Source organism: Topomyia yanbarensis, chromosome 2 (genome assembly GCF_030247195.1).
Source record: "Topomyia yanbarensis strain Yona2022 chromosome 2, ASM3024719v1, whole genome shotgun sequence".
NCBI classification, from domain to species: domain Eukaryota; kingdom Metazoa; phylum Arthropoda; class Insecta; order Diptera; family Culicidae; genus Topomyia; species Topomyia yanbarensis.
Genome location: NC_080671.1, coordinates 31,146,238 through 31,163,989, shown reverse-complemented (window position 1 = coordinate 31,163,989; position 17,752 = coordinate 31,146,238). Strand labels below are relative to the sequence as shown.

Below are 17,752 nucleotides of genomic sequence, written 5' to 3'. Positions count from 1 at the left end.
CGTTTCGAAGACAAAATACATGAGAGGAAGAGGTTCTGACAATGTGAACCTCCCACCCGAGTTCGGATTGACGGTGACGAAATCGAGATTGTCGACGAATTCATGTATTTGGGCTCACTGGTAACCGACGACAATGATAACAGCAGAGAAATTCAGAGACGGATCATAGCGGGAAATCGTGCCTACTTTGGACTCCAGAGGACGCTCCGGTCGAACAAAATTCGCCGCCGCACGAAGTTGATTATCTTCAAGACGCTGATTAGATCGGTGGTCCTCTACGGCCACGAGACCTGGACTATGCTCGTGGAGGACCAACGCGCCCTTGGAGTTTTCGAACGAAAAGTGTTGCGTACCATCTATGGTGGCGTGCAGATGGAAGACGGAACGTTGCGCAGGCGAATGAACCATGAATTGTATCAGCTGCACATTCGTTGTATTGGTACGAACTTTCATGAAAAATAGCGGATCAAAGACCAAAAATATTCACAAATTAGATCCAAGAAAAGAAGTCCCCAAAGTACCCACTCTCGATGGGGGATGCAACTACAATGTGTCTTCTAACTTATCGTCGTCAATATTTGGATTTACTGAGTAGTTTGAACCATTTCTTTTTCACAATATTGGTCTGTATAGGACTTATTTATCCATATTTCCTGCACGAGAATTCCGAACGAAACAATACAAACACGGCTTTTATGCAATCGACATAGCCTAGACATTTCACACTATTTTCTTCAATGCAAATAAAAACTTTGAAATATCTACCTGTCTCATTCACGAATCGCATTCTCCCTCTGTCGTTCTCTGTTCAAGGGGCTTGAAAGCACATGTGACCTTGTCTCACTTTACTATATTTAATTACGCGTTATAATACTGGACCAGTAAATTCTGTTCTGCACATAAATCTTTTTTCGGAAATATGTGACCAAAAAGTAAACTTCGAATTCGTCAAGTAAAGAAGCATGAAAACAAAAAGAATAAAACCAAAAAAGATGGAAGCCCTAGAAAGTCCATTGCATATTTATTAGCCTTTTCTCAGAAGATGGGATTTTCAAAAACATTTCAAAACTTTCTGATGCAATGGTTTTCAAATTCGTGCAATTCGGTTTATTCATTTTCTTTATTGAAAAATGTTTTTGGCTTCAAATATATGACCATTTCATTTTAATTAATTATTTCATTCCGCATCTTTTCATTCGTTTTGTTCATCTGCGTTCATTTTACTTATTTTATTCGTTTCATTCTTTGGATTCACTCTGATCAGTTTAGTCTTTTTGTGCATTTTACTCTTATCATTGATTGTTTTCATTGTATGCATTTTATTATTTTTTCCAATTTATTCATTTTGTTCAGTTTCTTCATTTTAATAATCTGACTACTTTTTCAGTTTTAATCATTTCATCCAAATAATTTATTTGATTCAATTTATTTCTTTATATTAATTTATAACCTTTTACCATTGTTCAATTTTTCATTTTAATCAATGCATTTAATTCTGCTAATTTTCTTCTTTTTATTCATTTTATCACTTCAGCTCATGTTTATTTGATTCGTTTGTTTTATTTATGCATTTCATTTATTTTTTACTTTATTCATTTTGTTCATCCATTCTTTTTATTCATTTGATCCATTTCATTAATTTGATTCATTGTATTCACTGGATGAATTAAATCAATTTGATTCATTTAATTCATTTAATTAATTTGATTCATGTGATTCATTAGATTCATTTGATTTATTTGATTCATTTGATTCAATTGATTGATTTGAGTGATTTGATTCATTTGATTTATTTGATTCATTTGATTCATTTGAATTATTTGATTCATTTGATTCATTTGATTCATTTGATTCATTTGATTCATTTGATTCATTTTATTTATCTGATTCATTTTATTCATATCTTTAATTTTATGCATTTCATGTTCAGTCATTCGTTTTATTTAATTCAATTTGCTAGTATGAGTCAATTTATTCTATTAATCTTATAACTATTTCTAAATATAATCTTAATTTTTATGTAATAACCTAATCTAATTTGATTCGTGTATATTATAATTTTGATTTCCATTAATTTTTCTACTCATTTTATGAATTTAAAAACCTATTGTTTCATTTTTTGCTTTACTTATTTATTTCGGTCGTTTTGTTTTGTTTTCTATAATTTATTCAGTTTATTCGAGATTTTATTCGTGCAAGACTAGAAACTGTTTTCATCCCACCTCTAGTTGGGTGCCTACTTCTCGTGAGTTCTGCAAACTAATCCAATAGTGAAATGTGTAAGAGATGTCTCATCTCACTGCTAGGTGGATTAAATCGGTTTTTTCTTTAATTTTTTTTGTTCATTTTATTTATTTTATTCATTTGAACCCTTAAATTAAATTGATTCATTTAATTCATTTGATTCATTTGCTTCACTTGATTCATTTGATTAATTTGATTCATTTGATTCATTTGATTCATTTGATTCATTTGATTCATTTAATTCATTTGATTCATTTGATTTATTTAAATTATTTGATCCATTTGATTCATTTGATTCGATTAATTCATTTTGTTTTATTCATTTCAGGTTCAGTCATTCCATTTATTTATTTCATTCAATTTGCTAGTTTGAGTAAATTTATTCTATTAATCTTATACTTATTTCTAAATATAGTCTAAATTTTCATTAATTAAGCCAATATAATTTGATTCGTGTATTTTATAATTTTGATTTACTACTTCGCATGAGTTCTGCAAACTAATGAATGATCCTACAGTGATATGTGTAAGAAATGTCTCATCTCACTGCTAGGTGGATTAAATCGGTTTTTTTTGTTAAAACTTACTATTTTAAAACTTGATCCAATTTTTTCGCATCTCCTACCCGAACCATTTCTCTTTTGATTGTACATATTTGTTGCAGATCTTCTGATGATATCACAATCACGAGAGTGGCTCATAATGACCACTACTAACCACAATGAAAGTTTTTTTTTTTGCACTAATCTCCAAATCACCTCGCATGTTATACAACCCCGTATTTGAGCAAATGTGCGAATTATCTCGTGCTCGCGTTAATTTTCTATTTCGACTCCCAGCGGTACCAGAAAGTGGAATGATTTGCATCACGAAACCTGTGCAGCTACATATTTGGGGTTTTTTTTACGGGTAGGTCTTTGAACCGTACATGTTTGCATTTTACGACCGTTTTGTCGTTTCATAATTTCCCAGTAACTTCAATTATTCACTCTGTCGAACCGCATCAACCAGTCTGCGCCATATGTATTTGAGGGTAATTTGAAGTTCATTATCACCCAATCTCGACAGTAAATAGGTAGCTGCTCTGTTTACGCTTTGTCTCTGTTTGAAGAATCTTGTCTTTTTATCTGCCAGTTGCTGTTGACAAGAAGTTTGGTGAATCATTCGAAGCGCCTTTACGCGGGTCGTGTCATTTAGTCGGTGTTAATTTGGTGATTCACTACGGGGATATCTCGGTGTAAGACTGGCTCGAGTTGGATGTACGTTGTAATTAGAATGGATATAGTGATTATTTGTGTAGAAGTGATTTTCGGAAATGACAATGTTGAAGTGGTTGATCGTATAATATTTTGAAATCACGTGTATAGTACTTCTAATGATGTATTTAAGTTTGACACTAAGTCGTCAAGAGCTGCTTTACTAAGGAAGTGTTAGAAGGAAACGGATTGAAAAATTAGCAAGTGGAATAGCAAGAATGACAACCCACAGCCCTTGCTCTTCGAACAATACTGAATTTAGATAAGGTTGAATGTTTGTGTGTCGATTTTATCATCAGTGATTTGGAGTCAGACGATACATAAATTACTCATGAGATGAATACGAAACGCAACAATCATGTTTTAAGTAAAGTTTTGTGTGTTAGTATCAACGATCTTCATTTGGCGCGAAACACGATCGTTTGGAATCGGTCACTGGTATGTATCGATCACTTATCTCTTTTTCCGATCGGTACCAGGCTAATAGCGAGAGTTCTCATCGGCTTATGAACCCGCGACACTAGCCAGTCCGGTCCACCCTGCTTAGTCGACGGTCAAGATGCTGTCATGTGCATCTCAGTATTTTAATGTGTGTTTCAGTTGTTTCGTTCGCACGTATTAAACTAAAATTAAGTTTAATTTTTATTTTTCATTTTCGTTAATTATTAAGTATATCGCGAGTATTTGTTTAACCGAAGGCAAGATATCATTTAACTCCAAATACCTATTGGAAATTTTACCTGCCAATTCTGATAATCAGGGCCGTCTTAAGACCACTCGGGGCCCATGGGCACTATTGAACTAAGGGGCTCCCATCATTGAACAGGTTTAAATAGATGTATATTAGCATGGCTCTTCATGCCACACTAAGATTTCCAAACTTGAACCAAGTAGGCCAACCATCAAAATAAATGGAGAAGATGTATAGTTATCGATTCCACCGGCAGGTGGCATTATACTTGCAAAATGGTCAAGTGACTCTATCATGCGCAGAATTTAGAAGCAAGGAAAACCTCAGACACCCCAAGTTAAATACAATAGCGTTTTAAAGGATAAAGCAGAATATGGCATAGAAGATCTAAGAATTTTAACAATAGACATATTGGAAAAGCCATTGGAAAGATAAAAAGGTTTGTAATAAATAAATATTATGTGACGGTTCTCTTAATAACAGTTACAAAATATAGCACTATCCTGGCAGAATTAACATGTGGTAATCTGACCTTCATAGTTGCATGACGTTGTTTCGAGAATGAAGAGTGTTTACGGGGAATGCTGAAGTATAGCGAGTTTACCGTCCACCATTTGAACGTTGGCTTGACCGGTAAAAAAAATTTGTATTCCGTGATGAGTTTAGATGGCTTTCGCAAACAAAGCGCGAAATTTCCTACTTATTGGGTATTTTTAATAGAACGGTTTTCACATGTTCAATCTGTACATTTTAGCATCGATAGTATAGTGTTTAAACGTCGTATATGGGCGAACGTTGATATTTTAGGAGATTAGGTAAAGTGAAGCATCACACGTTCTAATTTTCACAATGCTGAGAAAATAAAGAAAGAAGCATTTGTTGTTAATTTTTTATTGTATTTTTTTGTTATTTTTTCGTAGTTCTCCTCTTCTCATAGATCTAAAGCTAAAGAATGCCCAATGTATAAGAGATGTTCGAAGCAAACTGAATCAACAAATCCCGTTTAGATTTGTTTAGAACTTATTGATTGTGATCAATTCAACATTCCTGATATGATGAAACTGGTCAGAGTCGACATCCAACTTCTGAAAAAACACATATTCTCTTCCATTGAAGTTTTCACTTCGCCGAGTCTTGTCACCTTTGAAATCAATCCATCGATGATCGATATCAATCCATTAATGTTGATTCTAAGCGCGCATGTCACCTTGAGGTTCATTCATGTACCATCCTTGCTGTAGGAATACAAATAACGTCTTTTTGCAATATTCCTTTGTGTATGAATTTTTTGCCGAGGCAGATTTTTTTAGGCTGTGAACCATTTGGTGAAATTTTTAACTTTTAGTTAAAATCTGACACTTCGTAAGTTATTTGCAGAATAACCCTACTCTGGAGCATGGTTAAAATTGACAGAGCGATAGTTAAATTTGACAGCTCGATAGTTAAAATTTTGCCCATCATGCAGAATAAAAAGGTGGAAACATTTTCTGTACCTAATTGACGTTGTCAATATTTTTCAATAAAAAATTATGGGATAAAAATGGAAACGATAACGTGTTGTGTTAAGATTTGTTTGGGTTATTTCATGATGTGGATGTTTACTTTTCGAGGCTATGACTGTCATGCTTAATATAAAAAAAAACTAATTTTGAAATATCGACAAATGTTCACACCTCTACTAACTTGTGGTCATCGCAGCTGTTAATTATAAATAACTATTCATATGTCAATTTTTGAAATGGATCGCTCTCTCGGTTAAATTTTTCCATTCAAGAGAAAATAACTTTTGAACTGTCAAATTTTAACTAAAGGTTAAAAAAATCGCCAAATGGTTTACAGCCTTATTAAATAATTCAATAGACGTCTTGTATACTCGTTTACTACGGCCCGCTTAGGAAGACGTATGTGAACGTGAGTGAACGAAATGATACATTTTTAATAACAAGCTACTAACTCTCATTTTATAGACAGCGACAGTGGTTACCTAATAGACCTGACTGCTGTTTACCACAGCGTGTCTAAGTTTAATTTAAGCCAGGCCCGTGCGCAGAAAATTCTCAAGAGAGGGGGTTTTGATTTTTAACTTTTATTTTAAAAGAAACGTATAGAAACCCTCAAACTTTGAACATTTTTTCAGAGGCCTGGACCTAGTCTTGTGAACCAAACGACTCTGCTCAACAAATTGGGTAAATGTTTGTTATCGAGAAGGAGTCATCAAAAGACACCGCTGCATAGTGGTCGGAAACCCCAAAAACGTGAACTTAATTCACTAGAGGCCAAACCATCGAATATATTCACAGGGTATCTTTGGACGAATTGTGCGTGTCTTCGACAAAGTTTTAGAAATGCTCGTAATAAAGAATTTTGTTGAACTAATTGAACTTGTAGGATTTAATGTTATCGATTTGTGAAGCATTTTCTATGGCAACACCCTCAAATTTAGTTTTTTTAAATAACTATTTCCACTGTGACTTTTCGTGCAAACCGTGCTCCAGACAAATGTGGAGGCATTAAAACCACATAATATTGTTGAAGACTGTAACTAAAAATACCCAAGTAAAAAAAACAGTACAAAATGAGCTTAACACCTTCTTACCTTTATTATGCGTAGTCCAGACATTGAAAATAGTGCTCGTCCATTTTGGTTTGCACCTTTCTCAACAATATTATGTGGTTTTAATACCTCAACATTTGTCTGGAACATCGTTTGCACGAAAAGTCACAGCGAAAAAGCTATCTTAAAAATCTAAATTTAAGGGGTTTGCCTTAGAAAACGCTTTATAAATCGATAACATTAAGTCCTACAAGCTCAAGTTGTTGAACAAAGTTCTCCATTATGAGCATTCCTAAAACTTTATCGAAGACACCATCTTTCTACCTCGTCAGTATAAAAAGTTAATTTTTCTAGTTCAATCATAGTAAGCCATGCCTCAATTTAATTTTTATCAGATTGTGGGGAATATTCGTACGAACAAGTCCCTTCAAAAATACTCTATGAATGTGGTTTGGCCCCTAGTGACGTTCAATGGTTTGGCCCCTAGTGACGTTTTTGGCATTTCCGACCACTGTGTGTTGCCTGCTGGTTCGTGGTGGATTCGGATTGGTCTGAGTAGTTGTTAAGCCAACCGACTAAACTTAAACCTCTTGTATCTCGTAATCCTCATCCATCCGGGGCAACCGTTAAGTACTGCTTTAGTAAGGATTGTGTTCTTGCTTATTTTGTTTTGTGTTAATCATCATGTCTTTATCCATAGCTACTTTCCCTTACTTGCTGTCAAACCTTCGTGATATATCTCACCTGCTCAGGTCTGCTGCAAATATCTTACCCTGTTGAGACATGAACCGATCCAGGGGTGTCGACCATAAGGATTTACATCTGTTTACAACATCCTTCGCCGGGTTTCTTTTCCTTCTTGATGCTAGTCGTTCCTATTTTGCTGCTAGCTGGTGCTGAGAACGTCTTGGCGGCAGTATTTCACCCTATACCGATGCCCATTTTCGCGATCCATTTCGCTGCCACTCTAACGGAATAATCATCGGCGGTAAAATTTCTCTAGACAACGATATCCCGATTTTCTCCAACTTCGTGTTTTTCCTCCTTGACTGCCGTTGCTAGCCCACTGACCGACATTTACTGTCTACTAGACAGTGTCTACTCACTACTTTAGCTAATATCGAAGCTTGTTGAAACGTTAACCGATACTTCAGAGTAGCGGTCCAACTTGACATACATCCCTTTCCAGCCACCCTCGCAAAGTTTCGTCCTTGTTTTCTTCATTGACTTGTTTCTAGAGTGACCAAACTCAAATGACATTTTATGTGTCCAAATGGTTTGCAGTATATTTTTTTCCTGAACAGGATAATAAATTTTTAAAAGTAATTTTTATTCAGCTCATGGGGGGGTGTTTGAACCTCCAAACCCCGCACGGGCCTGATTTAAGCCATCCTCCGTAAGGGAAGTGGCTCACATTATACATATTGCGTTCCTCGTTTGACCGTAAACCGAGGTTTTAACTTTATCCTATATAAACTCCATTGTAAAATTTAAATCATTTTATTCCAGGATCACAAGGTTTCTTATGATCAGGAAAAAAAGATTATTATTATTAATAATTGGTGTCGCTCCTTTTGAGAACGATCAGGCAAAGTTCTAGAATGTTTGTAAATTGACCTCTTTTAGGTCAAAATCAACATTATTGGTTCGGTACCCGTTTAAAAGGGTCCAGGCATAGTGGAAGAGTAGAATTTAGAGGGGCTTATTTTTGTAGATTTGTCCGTTGACGGTCCCAAATGTGATAAAAATCAAATCATTTGTCCACATCCGCAAAACTCTTGCCAGATTGGGATTTGTTGGCCATTGTGTTCTGTTTGTCACTACGGATCAGTCCCTTCCAAACTTTATATACTACCTTGGCATTGCTAAAAAAATAAAACTTGAACTGAAATGTTTGTGCAACGGTTGAATTGGTTCAATATTATCCTAACTTTGCTGTGATGCGTTTCCTGCTGCTAGTATCATTCTGTTTGGTTGTCTGATGGTTTTTTTGCTTCGATCACATGGAATACGAATCAATGCGCGATCCCGAACTGCTTTGCTATTGATTCATTAATATGTTGTATTGGGATATTGATAAAGTAATGCCAGTATATACTTTAAAATGTTAACCACTTTCAATTCGATTTTCTGTCATTTTAGCAAAGCACTGAATAGTTACAAATTTGTTTATTTGTTTATTTGTTGTACCGTCACCAACAGACCCCTTGGCCCCAATGGTGGTTACTTAAACTAATTACATTTCAGAATACGCATTATTTTAGTTTTTATCGAATTCCTTGTCAGGTTGGAATGAAACGCCGTCGCCACACTGTTAAACACACGCTGGAGTCCGGTAACAGCGCTCTGGCAACCATAGTTGGTTCTCCTGAACGGAACTCGCAGAAGGGAGTTATTACGTAGAGCTCGAACGTGTGCTTGAAGATCCAGACGTCCGAGGAATGTAGGGCAATCCACCCTGGCAGACAGTAAGTCCGAGACGAACAGGGCTCGGGAGCAATCCCTCCGGATGCTTAGAGTATCGAGCTGTATTAACTGACAACGGTTTTCGTTGCTCGGCAGCTGAAATCTGTTTTGCCATGGAAGATGTCGGAGTGCAAAGCGTATGAACCGGCGTTGGACGGCCTCGATTCTGTCGACACCGTTCTGGTAGTAAGGGTTCCAAACAGCAGAACAATATTCCAGTGTTGAGCGAACCAGCGCGCAATAGAGAGATTTTAAACAGTATACGTCCTTAAAGTTTTTCGCTATTCGGAAGATGAACCCAAGCTGTCTTGAAGCCTTATCCACAATGAATGATGTATGTGGTTTGAACGTTAGTGCCAAATCCATGATGACTCCGAGATCCTTGACGTTAGAGTGTTTTGGAATACTTGAGTCGAAGAGATGGTAGTTAAACTGAATCGGATGGCGTTTCCGCGTGAACGTAACGATTGAGCATTTGCTCGGGTTTAAAACCATTCTGTTTAGATCACACCACGTACTAAAGCTCTCCAGTTCACTCTGAAGAAACTCGGCATCGGTTTTATCCCGTATTTGTCGAAACATTTTCATGTCGTCGGCAAAAGAAAGGCGGGGTCCTTGTAATTTGATGTTGACGTCATTAAAGTAGAGGAGGAATATCACTGGACCGAGATGGCTTCCTTGTGGGATGCCGGATGTAGCGAAGAATGGTGTAGATAGACAGTCCTTAATGCTGATTTGGAGTTGCCTTGCATCGAGGTAGGAACGAAACCAGCGCAGTAGTTGTCCATGAATACCGAGTTTGTCCAGCTTCGCTATTGCGATATCATGATTGATTTTGTCGAAGGCCGCAGATAAATCCATGTAAATAGCATCGGTTTGCAATCCGTCAGCGAATCCATCGAGTACATATGTTGTGAACGAGAGCAGGTTAGTCGTTGTCGATCGTTTAGGCATAAAGCCGTGTTGATCGTCTGCAATGTAGTGTTTGCAGTGAAAGAAAAGAGGGTCTAAGACAACCAGCTCGAATAGTTTTGATACTGCACTTAAACACGAGATTCCCCGATAATTGTCAATGTTCGATTTGTTTCCTTTTTTGTGAACTGGAAACATGTGCGCTGCTTTCCAGCAGGAAGGGAATGTTCCAGTATTGAGTGATAGCACAAAGACTCGCCGAAGTGGTTCAAGAAGCCCGCTGATGCACTTTTTGGCAAAAATCGAGGGAACGCCATCTGGGCCCGGGGAACTAGATGCTTTCAGCTTGGAATTTGCTGCAAGAATGGTAGCATTATCGACACAAATTCGGTTGATGGTTCGTCCTAGAGAAGAAGTTAGATTTGAAGCGGCAGCGACTTGTTGTGGGGAAAGGTTCTCGTCGGAAAAAACGCTTGAAAATTTGTCGGAAAACAATTGGCAAATTTCCTTAGTGTCGGTGCCTAAAACTCCATTTAATGACATACAAGATGGTAACCCGGATTCTTTTCGCTGCTCGTTCACATATTTCCAAAACGACTTGGGCTTGGATTTCAGTTGACGTTCGACGTTTCGCCCCTGGCGCAGGCCCAGTGTGCCCATGCGGAAAGACGGTACTGCCGATAATGCTGGTCAATGAACGGAGCGACAGAATTGTGAATAAATTGTCGGTCGTAACTATTTAAACCCTAATCGATGCCTGGAGCCTAGCACCGATAAATAGAGCTATCGAAGAGTGTTGAAATACAACGTTGTTTTCAATTTAATTTTTTTTGAAAACTAGTTTTGCTTGGAATTCTTATCTAACCAGTGTTGCATTAAATTTTTGATAATTTTTAGATTTTTCAGACATTTTTGCCTCAATTTTGGTGTATTTTCGTTTCCCGTTTTGTTGAAAAAAAAAGTTCAAAGTCCCTTAAAAACACTCAATTGTTAGCTATTTTAGCTGCGGTAAAGTCAGTTGTGGCCCAAATTCAAAGTGTCTGATTTTTATAAAAAGCCTGGAGTTGCTTAGACTAATCAAAAAAGAGCTATGCATCAGGACAGGACTCCGACACGAATGCACCCCACCGGTGTAAAGTGTCGTTAATAAACAACAACAATGACAGGACTACTTACCGGACACTGTCCGAGTAAATATCATCTTAAGAAATTGGTAAACTTGCAAACGAAAAAACAAGTGAAACATCAGAGCGTCTGCTCTGCGAATGCAGTGCATTGATATAACGCAGACTAAGAGTCCTCGGTAAAGGAACATTGGAGCCTTTTGATATTTGGACTGCAAATCCCAAGCAGGTAATGAACTTCATACAAAGTGGAGTGCCTAACTGGGAATAGTGTGTATCTCAATAACAACAATCACTCATCAATAGTGATATGTCACAGTAGATAGTACACTTACATTAAGGAGGGGTTTAAAGATGCATACCACAATAAATACTGGTCGCAGTGGTTCGTCTCCAACAATTTTAAAAAATAAATTCTGACGAGGGGGATTAATAGCCTTATAGACAAATTATAGTGTAACACCTAGGGATCATCCATAAATGACGTAGCATTATATGGGGGAGGGGGGAGTATTGCATTTTGTGATGATGTGTGACGACAGGGGGTAGGGGGTTATGTCATGCTACGTAGCTTTTTAAAACTAACATCGTTTTTTTATATTTTTCGGTGACAGGGGGGGGGGAGAATTACCGTCAAGCTACGTAATTACCAGGGAGTATTCAGAGGTTGGTGACAAAATGATACGATGAGGGAGGGGGGTGTTAGAAATCATTCAAAAAATGCTACGTCATTTATGGATCGTCCCCTATATTGTTTTAGCATGAACAAATTGACAACAGCACACAATTTTTTTTGATTCCTAGAAAAAAGTCCAATAAGAACCGAAACGTTGGAGAAAGAGAGCAACGTGTGTTCCTGATTTTTATTGACTGAAATGCCGATCTTTGCACATAAATTATTACTATAACAGTTGAAAGTACACTAATGCTCATAATTCTTTTCCAGTTTAACCCTTTCATGTCCAACTTTTTTCTAGTGCATGTAGGGTATCAAAACAATTTTTCCTTGAAAACGGTGGGGTCAAGAAACACGAAAAGTCCTTTATCATAAAGATAGGTGCTTCCTCCGCAGTGCTAGAAGCTGCTCAATTTTTACCTTCCAATGCTCGATACAATTCTACTAGAATTTACTCCAATTGCGTGGAAAACGTAGCCAAAGACAGCCTAAATTGATAAGTTTTATCTGGTTTCAATTATATTGGAATATAACGAAGATATAAAATTCCTTTTCCGTCGTAAACGTAAACTGTCCCTGGCAGCACTGCTACATCGCAATCCAATCAGAATAATTGCAATAACTTCACCTCTAGAGCTGATCCTTGTTACTGTTAATACTCAAATGAAAGGCAATAGTCACATTTATTAGCCTTACTTGTTTTTGTGAGAAAATATTGGATCAATCAAAAGTTATAGCTGTTTAAAAACGTTGTTGTCCACAAACAACGTGGGCATGAATGGCTTAATATTTCCATGTATTTTTTATGACTATCAGTCATCCCTAGAAAATATATAAAACTAAAAAACACCTAATCTTTTCATCATTTCACGGAGTTGGATTGAAAAAAGTAAAGGGGATCAAGTCTCCCCTAGACACCACAAAACGCTGCCAGGAAAATCGTAATCCGAATCGCCGAAACCCAGTTGCTGCTAACCGTGGAACAAATCTTACCGACCTCATCGGTCCTTCCATAATACCGACAGTCGCACCGGAAAAATTTTGGCTGTATCTTTCGGTCTAGAATCCATTAGTGACGAACGATGATGCATAGAAAATCGCGTCATGTTTTTTGAATCCAAGTTGCCAAGTGCGGCTAGTGCCGAGGGGAAAGGATACCAGCCCCATTTTGTTTGTTTCGTACAAAGTTTGCCGTGATCCTGGAGTGGCATTACGCATCTCGAAACGAAAGGTTTATTGTATGCAAGCTTGTATGAAAAAGTCGATTCGAAATGGTTCCATAATGTCGCCCCTGACCTTAAGAATCAGTCACTGAACCCACCGTTGTGGCCTACTGGCCTGCTCTTTCGGGAGTTCATCGATCAGTCAAAATACTTATTTCGGCGAACTACCCCGTACAGAGTCGTCACACCAGCTGTCACTCGGCTGAGTCCATCACCGATAACACGTTTTGCTGATAACGATTCCTGTTCTCACCGATACGGGAAAACTTTCAACAGGCCCTTATTTTTCCGACGAAATCGAGCCACCCATTGTTATCCGCCATGGTTGTCGGTCCTGTTCTGTCATTGAAGACAGAGCCAGAGTTCTCCAGTCAAGAATTCGAAGTGACATCCGCCACCCTGCCGCTAATAAATTATCGCTTTACTACCAAAACGTTCGCGGTTTACAAACGAAAACAAACGCACTATTTTCAGAGCCGTAGTGTGGAATGCTGGCGCCCTTGGCGGGGTTTCAGTTTAACGCCCCCTTGATATTTTTGGCCCTCCTCTTTAACTGACCTTTCGAATAATAATTCAAGGAGGCATTGGAGTTTTTATCAAGTTTTCTAACTAATTTACAAAAATTCTGTTTTTTAAAAACGCGAAAGCAAAATATAACATATGGCAAAACACGCTTAAGTGTTCAAAAAACATTTTTAGTATCATGCGAAAATCTCTTTTCGATTTCCATTCGGATCTTTGAAGTTGAAATGCAGTGTCGATAATTGGGGCTTGTATGATTATGGCAAACGAAAATTTGAAAAGGGTCTTTTCTCAAAAATCATATCATGTATGGAATGACAAAAATTATAAAAATACTCTCCTTTACAACTTTGTCGAAGACAGCAAAGCGGCATCTCTTCTGGTTCAAAAGATAAATTTTCTATAGACATTGCCGTTTCTATAGATTCCCGGAAAAAACATTTTTCTAGCCGCAGCACGAAGTAATCTCCCCAGTAAATCTATGTTTATTTTCGCAAATAAATTCGCCCGAAAACTGATCTGACAAAGAATTAATAGCTGTGGACTCAAAACCGAGTTTTTCAGAACCAACGACACGATGGAGTCATTTATTCATCGATTTCAAATCGGCGTTTGACAAAATCGATCGAGATAAGCTATGGCAGATAATACACGAGTATGGTTTTCCGGATAAGCTAACACGATTTGTCAAAGCGACGATGGATCGGGTGATGTGCGTTGTTCGAGTATTAGGAACACTCTCGAGTCCCTTTGAATCTCGAAGAGGGTTACGGCAAGGTGATGGTCTATCGTATCTGCTGTTAAACGTCGCGTTAGAAGGTGTAATAAGGAGAGCGGGGATAGACACGAGTGGCACGATCTTTAGGAAGTCCGTCCAGCTTCTTGGCTTCGCCGACGACATTGATAAAATTGCACGGAACTTTGAGGCGATGTCGGAAACGTACATCAGCCTGAAAGCTGAAGCCAGCAGGATTGAACTTGCCATCAACGTTTCGAAGACAAAATACATGAGAGGAAGAGGTTCTAGAGACGACAATGTGAAGCGGAGTTCGGATTGGCGGTGACAAAATCGAGATGATCGACGAATTCGTGTATTTGGGCTCACTAGTAACCGCCGACAACGAAAATGATTTCAGTCGAACGAACTTGCACGTAATTCTTTAAGCAAATAGGTATTATTTAGCTAAAACTGTAAAAATTTATTTATTAATTCTGTAATCTTATGTTATTAGGTAATTGTATGACATACAATAATTCTGTCCTTGATTAAGTCCAAATACCTGTTCTTCCAATCTCAAACGTCTTTGGTTTGGCCGGATCCTTAGCTTTAATTGTAATAACGTAAAATTTTATAAAAGGGGTTTCAATTCAATCGGAAAGTTCACTTTGGGTGGCAATTTTTCTTGTTCCTACTTTCTACCCAGCTGTATCTTCTTCTACCTGTCATTTCGCTTCTTGGCACTCGCACACATCATCTTATCCCTTAATCAGCCATCATGAGGTTAAGATAATTCCGTCGCAACAACCATCTTCGCTGGGTTATTTTTCCTCCTTGGCGATACTCGTTCCTTTTCATCTACTAGCTGGTGCTGAGAGTTTCATAGCGGCAGAATTTCTCCCGATACCGATGCACGTTTTCATGAGCTATTTAGCGCAAAGATCACCTACGCTAAAATTTCTCTAAACAAGGATATCCCGATTTCGTCAAAATAGAATTGTTTGGAGAAAACCCGATGAAAATCACGAGTTATTCGAGAAGAGCCATCCATGCTGTGAAGTGAAGGGAAAAACAAATTGATTTGCTTCTTCATTTGTTGTCGATACTTCGGGTTGGGTGCGTTCGCTGCGCCAGATTGCTTTACTTCATTTTCAATGCAAGTAGGATGCTTCGTATATGAAGAAAGCTTTCTTGTGAATAGGAAAGAAACATTTCTAGACGTATTTTTCCCATAATCACGAGCAAAGAATTTGTTCCGTCTATTCTCAAGGGAGCATGAAAAGAAACTACCTGGATTAATCTTACCTTACCCGCCTACCTCTATTACAAACCAAGCAGATTTACGAAATTCGGAAAACGTTGCATTCCAGTATGCAGATTTATCAACAGATACTGGCTCGCCGCTTGATCCATTTCACATGACTAGTTATCTATTAAGCAGTGATATTCGGAACAATTTGAAATAAGATATATACAACAATCATCATGATGAATGTCCAGAAATCTTATAATAATCTTGAGTATAGTATTATAGTAATAATACCCGTGAGTAACCGTAAGGTTTTCCATTAGTACCTATTCGTAAATTTATTTTTTGACGGCTGTCCTACTGGAGCTGTAGAGCTCGGAAGAGCTCTCCTTCAGAATCATTCGCTATTACAGATGAAACGGGAAATGTCATCCACTTAAACACTGCTTAAGGCCAATTGCAGCGGCGGGCCGTGATTCTGAATGTTATATTCATTGTACGTTTTAGTTATGTGCAGGCATAAGGACTTCACGATCGCATGTATCATCGCGAGGTGCTCGAGCGTTTGTGCGTTAACGTGTTTGATTGCGTGGGGCTTGGAAGTCACGTGTATGCTAGCGTATATGTAGCTTCGTATGTATAAATTCGTAGTACCTACTCGTAATTAAAGCTATTACCGGTAAAAGGTATTTATAAGAAACAAGCTTTATGAAGCTTGCGGCAAAACTTTTACTACTACAAAATACCAAACCGTATTTTTACAGACATTGATTATTAAAAAGCTCCAGAGCATTTCCTTGCTTCGCAATTCCAATTAAACTACTATCGTGAGAAACCCCTGATAATCAGCCAGGATTAAAATAGGTGACTAACACCTTGAGCAGAAATAGTTTTGCATATTTTTTGCTCGCATTCCAAAATTATTCAACATCGTTGCTCGAATCAACCCTCTGATCAACTAAACCCACGAATTAATCAATTAATTTAATTCGCATCGTAAAGTTCTAATTTAACGAACTTACATCCCATCATAATAATCATCATATCTTCATAAGGCTCACCACAAACGAGTCGAGTCATTTCGCTACATGGTCCCTCTTCAATTATTCGCTTTGCCTTTTTTTCTTCTCTTCCCAGATTTCATCACCATCCCGTCGGATCGGATCGAAGCAAGTGACCGCGACTACGATTCTCTCTATGCCTAGCAGCAGCAAGGGATCATCGCCACCGCAGCCAACCAGCCGAAGAAGCAAACGAAGACGAACGCCGCACGATGACGTGAATGAACTTGACTGCGAAGCGACGAAACTGATTGGACCATTTTTACACAATCAACAAAAAAACCAATAATCACCTACAGCAAACGTTCTTCTATCCTTCTTCTGCCACGGACGAATCCCGCGATACGCAAACACATCGACCCCCGGACGATTGCTTCCGACTGATTCCGACAGAGAGAACACTACTAGCGCACACAACACTCCTTCTACCTTTGTATACCTCTTGATGAAACAGCTCAAGGACCAGAAGTTCAAACTCTTCAGAATGCTGACCCGAAGGAATTGGCTGCTGCGGTGCAGCATCCTGATCAACGTGGCCGTGCTGCTGTACCTCTGCAGCCATGTGCTGATCGGTGGTGGCAATTTTGCCCTCGGACCGGCCTACATCATCTCCGATGAGTCGATGATGAAGTCGCCGACACAGTACCGAACACACATTCCGACCCATCTGGCCCAGCAGCTGAGGCAGGAGGAACGGGAAGCACTGATGCTGCAGCAGCTGACGCAGTCCCAACAGCAGCAACAGCAGCAGCAGCTACAACAACAGCAGACAGGACACAGTAGTGTAGTAGTGAAGATTCAGGAGAATGGGGTAAGCAGCTTTTAAACAAAATTTATCTTGATTTGCCGCGATTACGCGGCGGTTCAATGACCTTTTGATACTTTTTTTTCGGTTCACAAACTAGCATTCGTTTGCTTTCATGTTATGTCTTTTTAAAGAGAGCCGTAATTTTGGCGACATCCGTATGTCAATAGGGGACGACAATCTGCCTGGGTTAATATTTAATGAGCAATAATTCTGGGAACATGACCAATTATGATGTTCGTAGCCATTGC

At 38.3% G+C, this 17,752-nt stretch overlaps 1 protein-coding gene across 2 annotated transcripts in view; it reads left to right on the top strand.

Moving 5' to 3' along the window:
* The window catches only part of LOC131682042 (beta-1,4-glucuronyltransferase 1), a 130,589-nt gene that overhangs the window by 86,177 nt on the left and 26,660 nt on the right, over positions 1-17,752 (top strand). For both annotated transcript variants that reach the window (XM_058963214.1, XM_058963213.1), the window contains exon 3: positions 16,773-17,507. In XM_058963214.1, coding sequence (XP_058819197.1) covers positions 17,142-17,507 — 366 coding nt within the window. In that variant the 5' untranslated portion in view covers positions 16,773-17,141. The remainder of the gene's footprint in view (positions 1-16,772; positions 17,508-17,752) is intronic.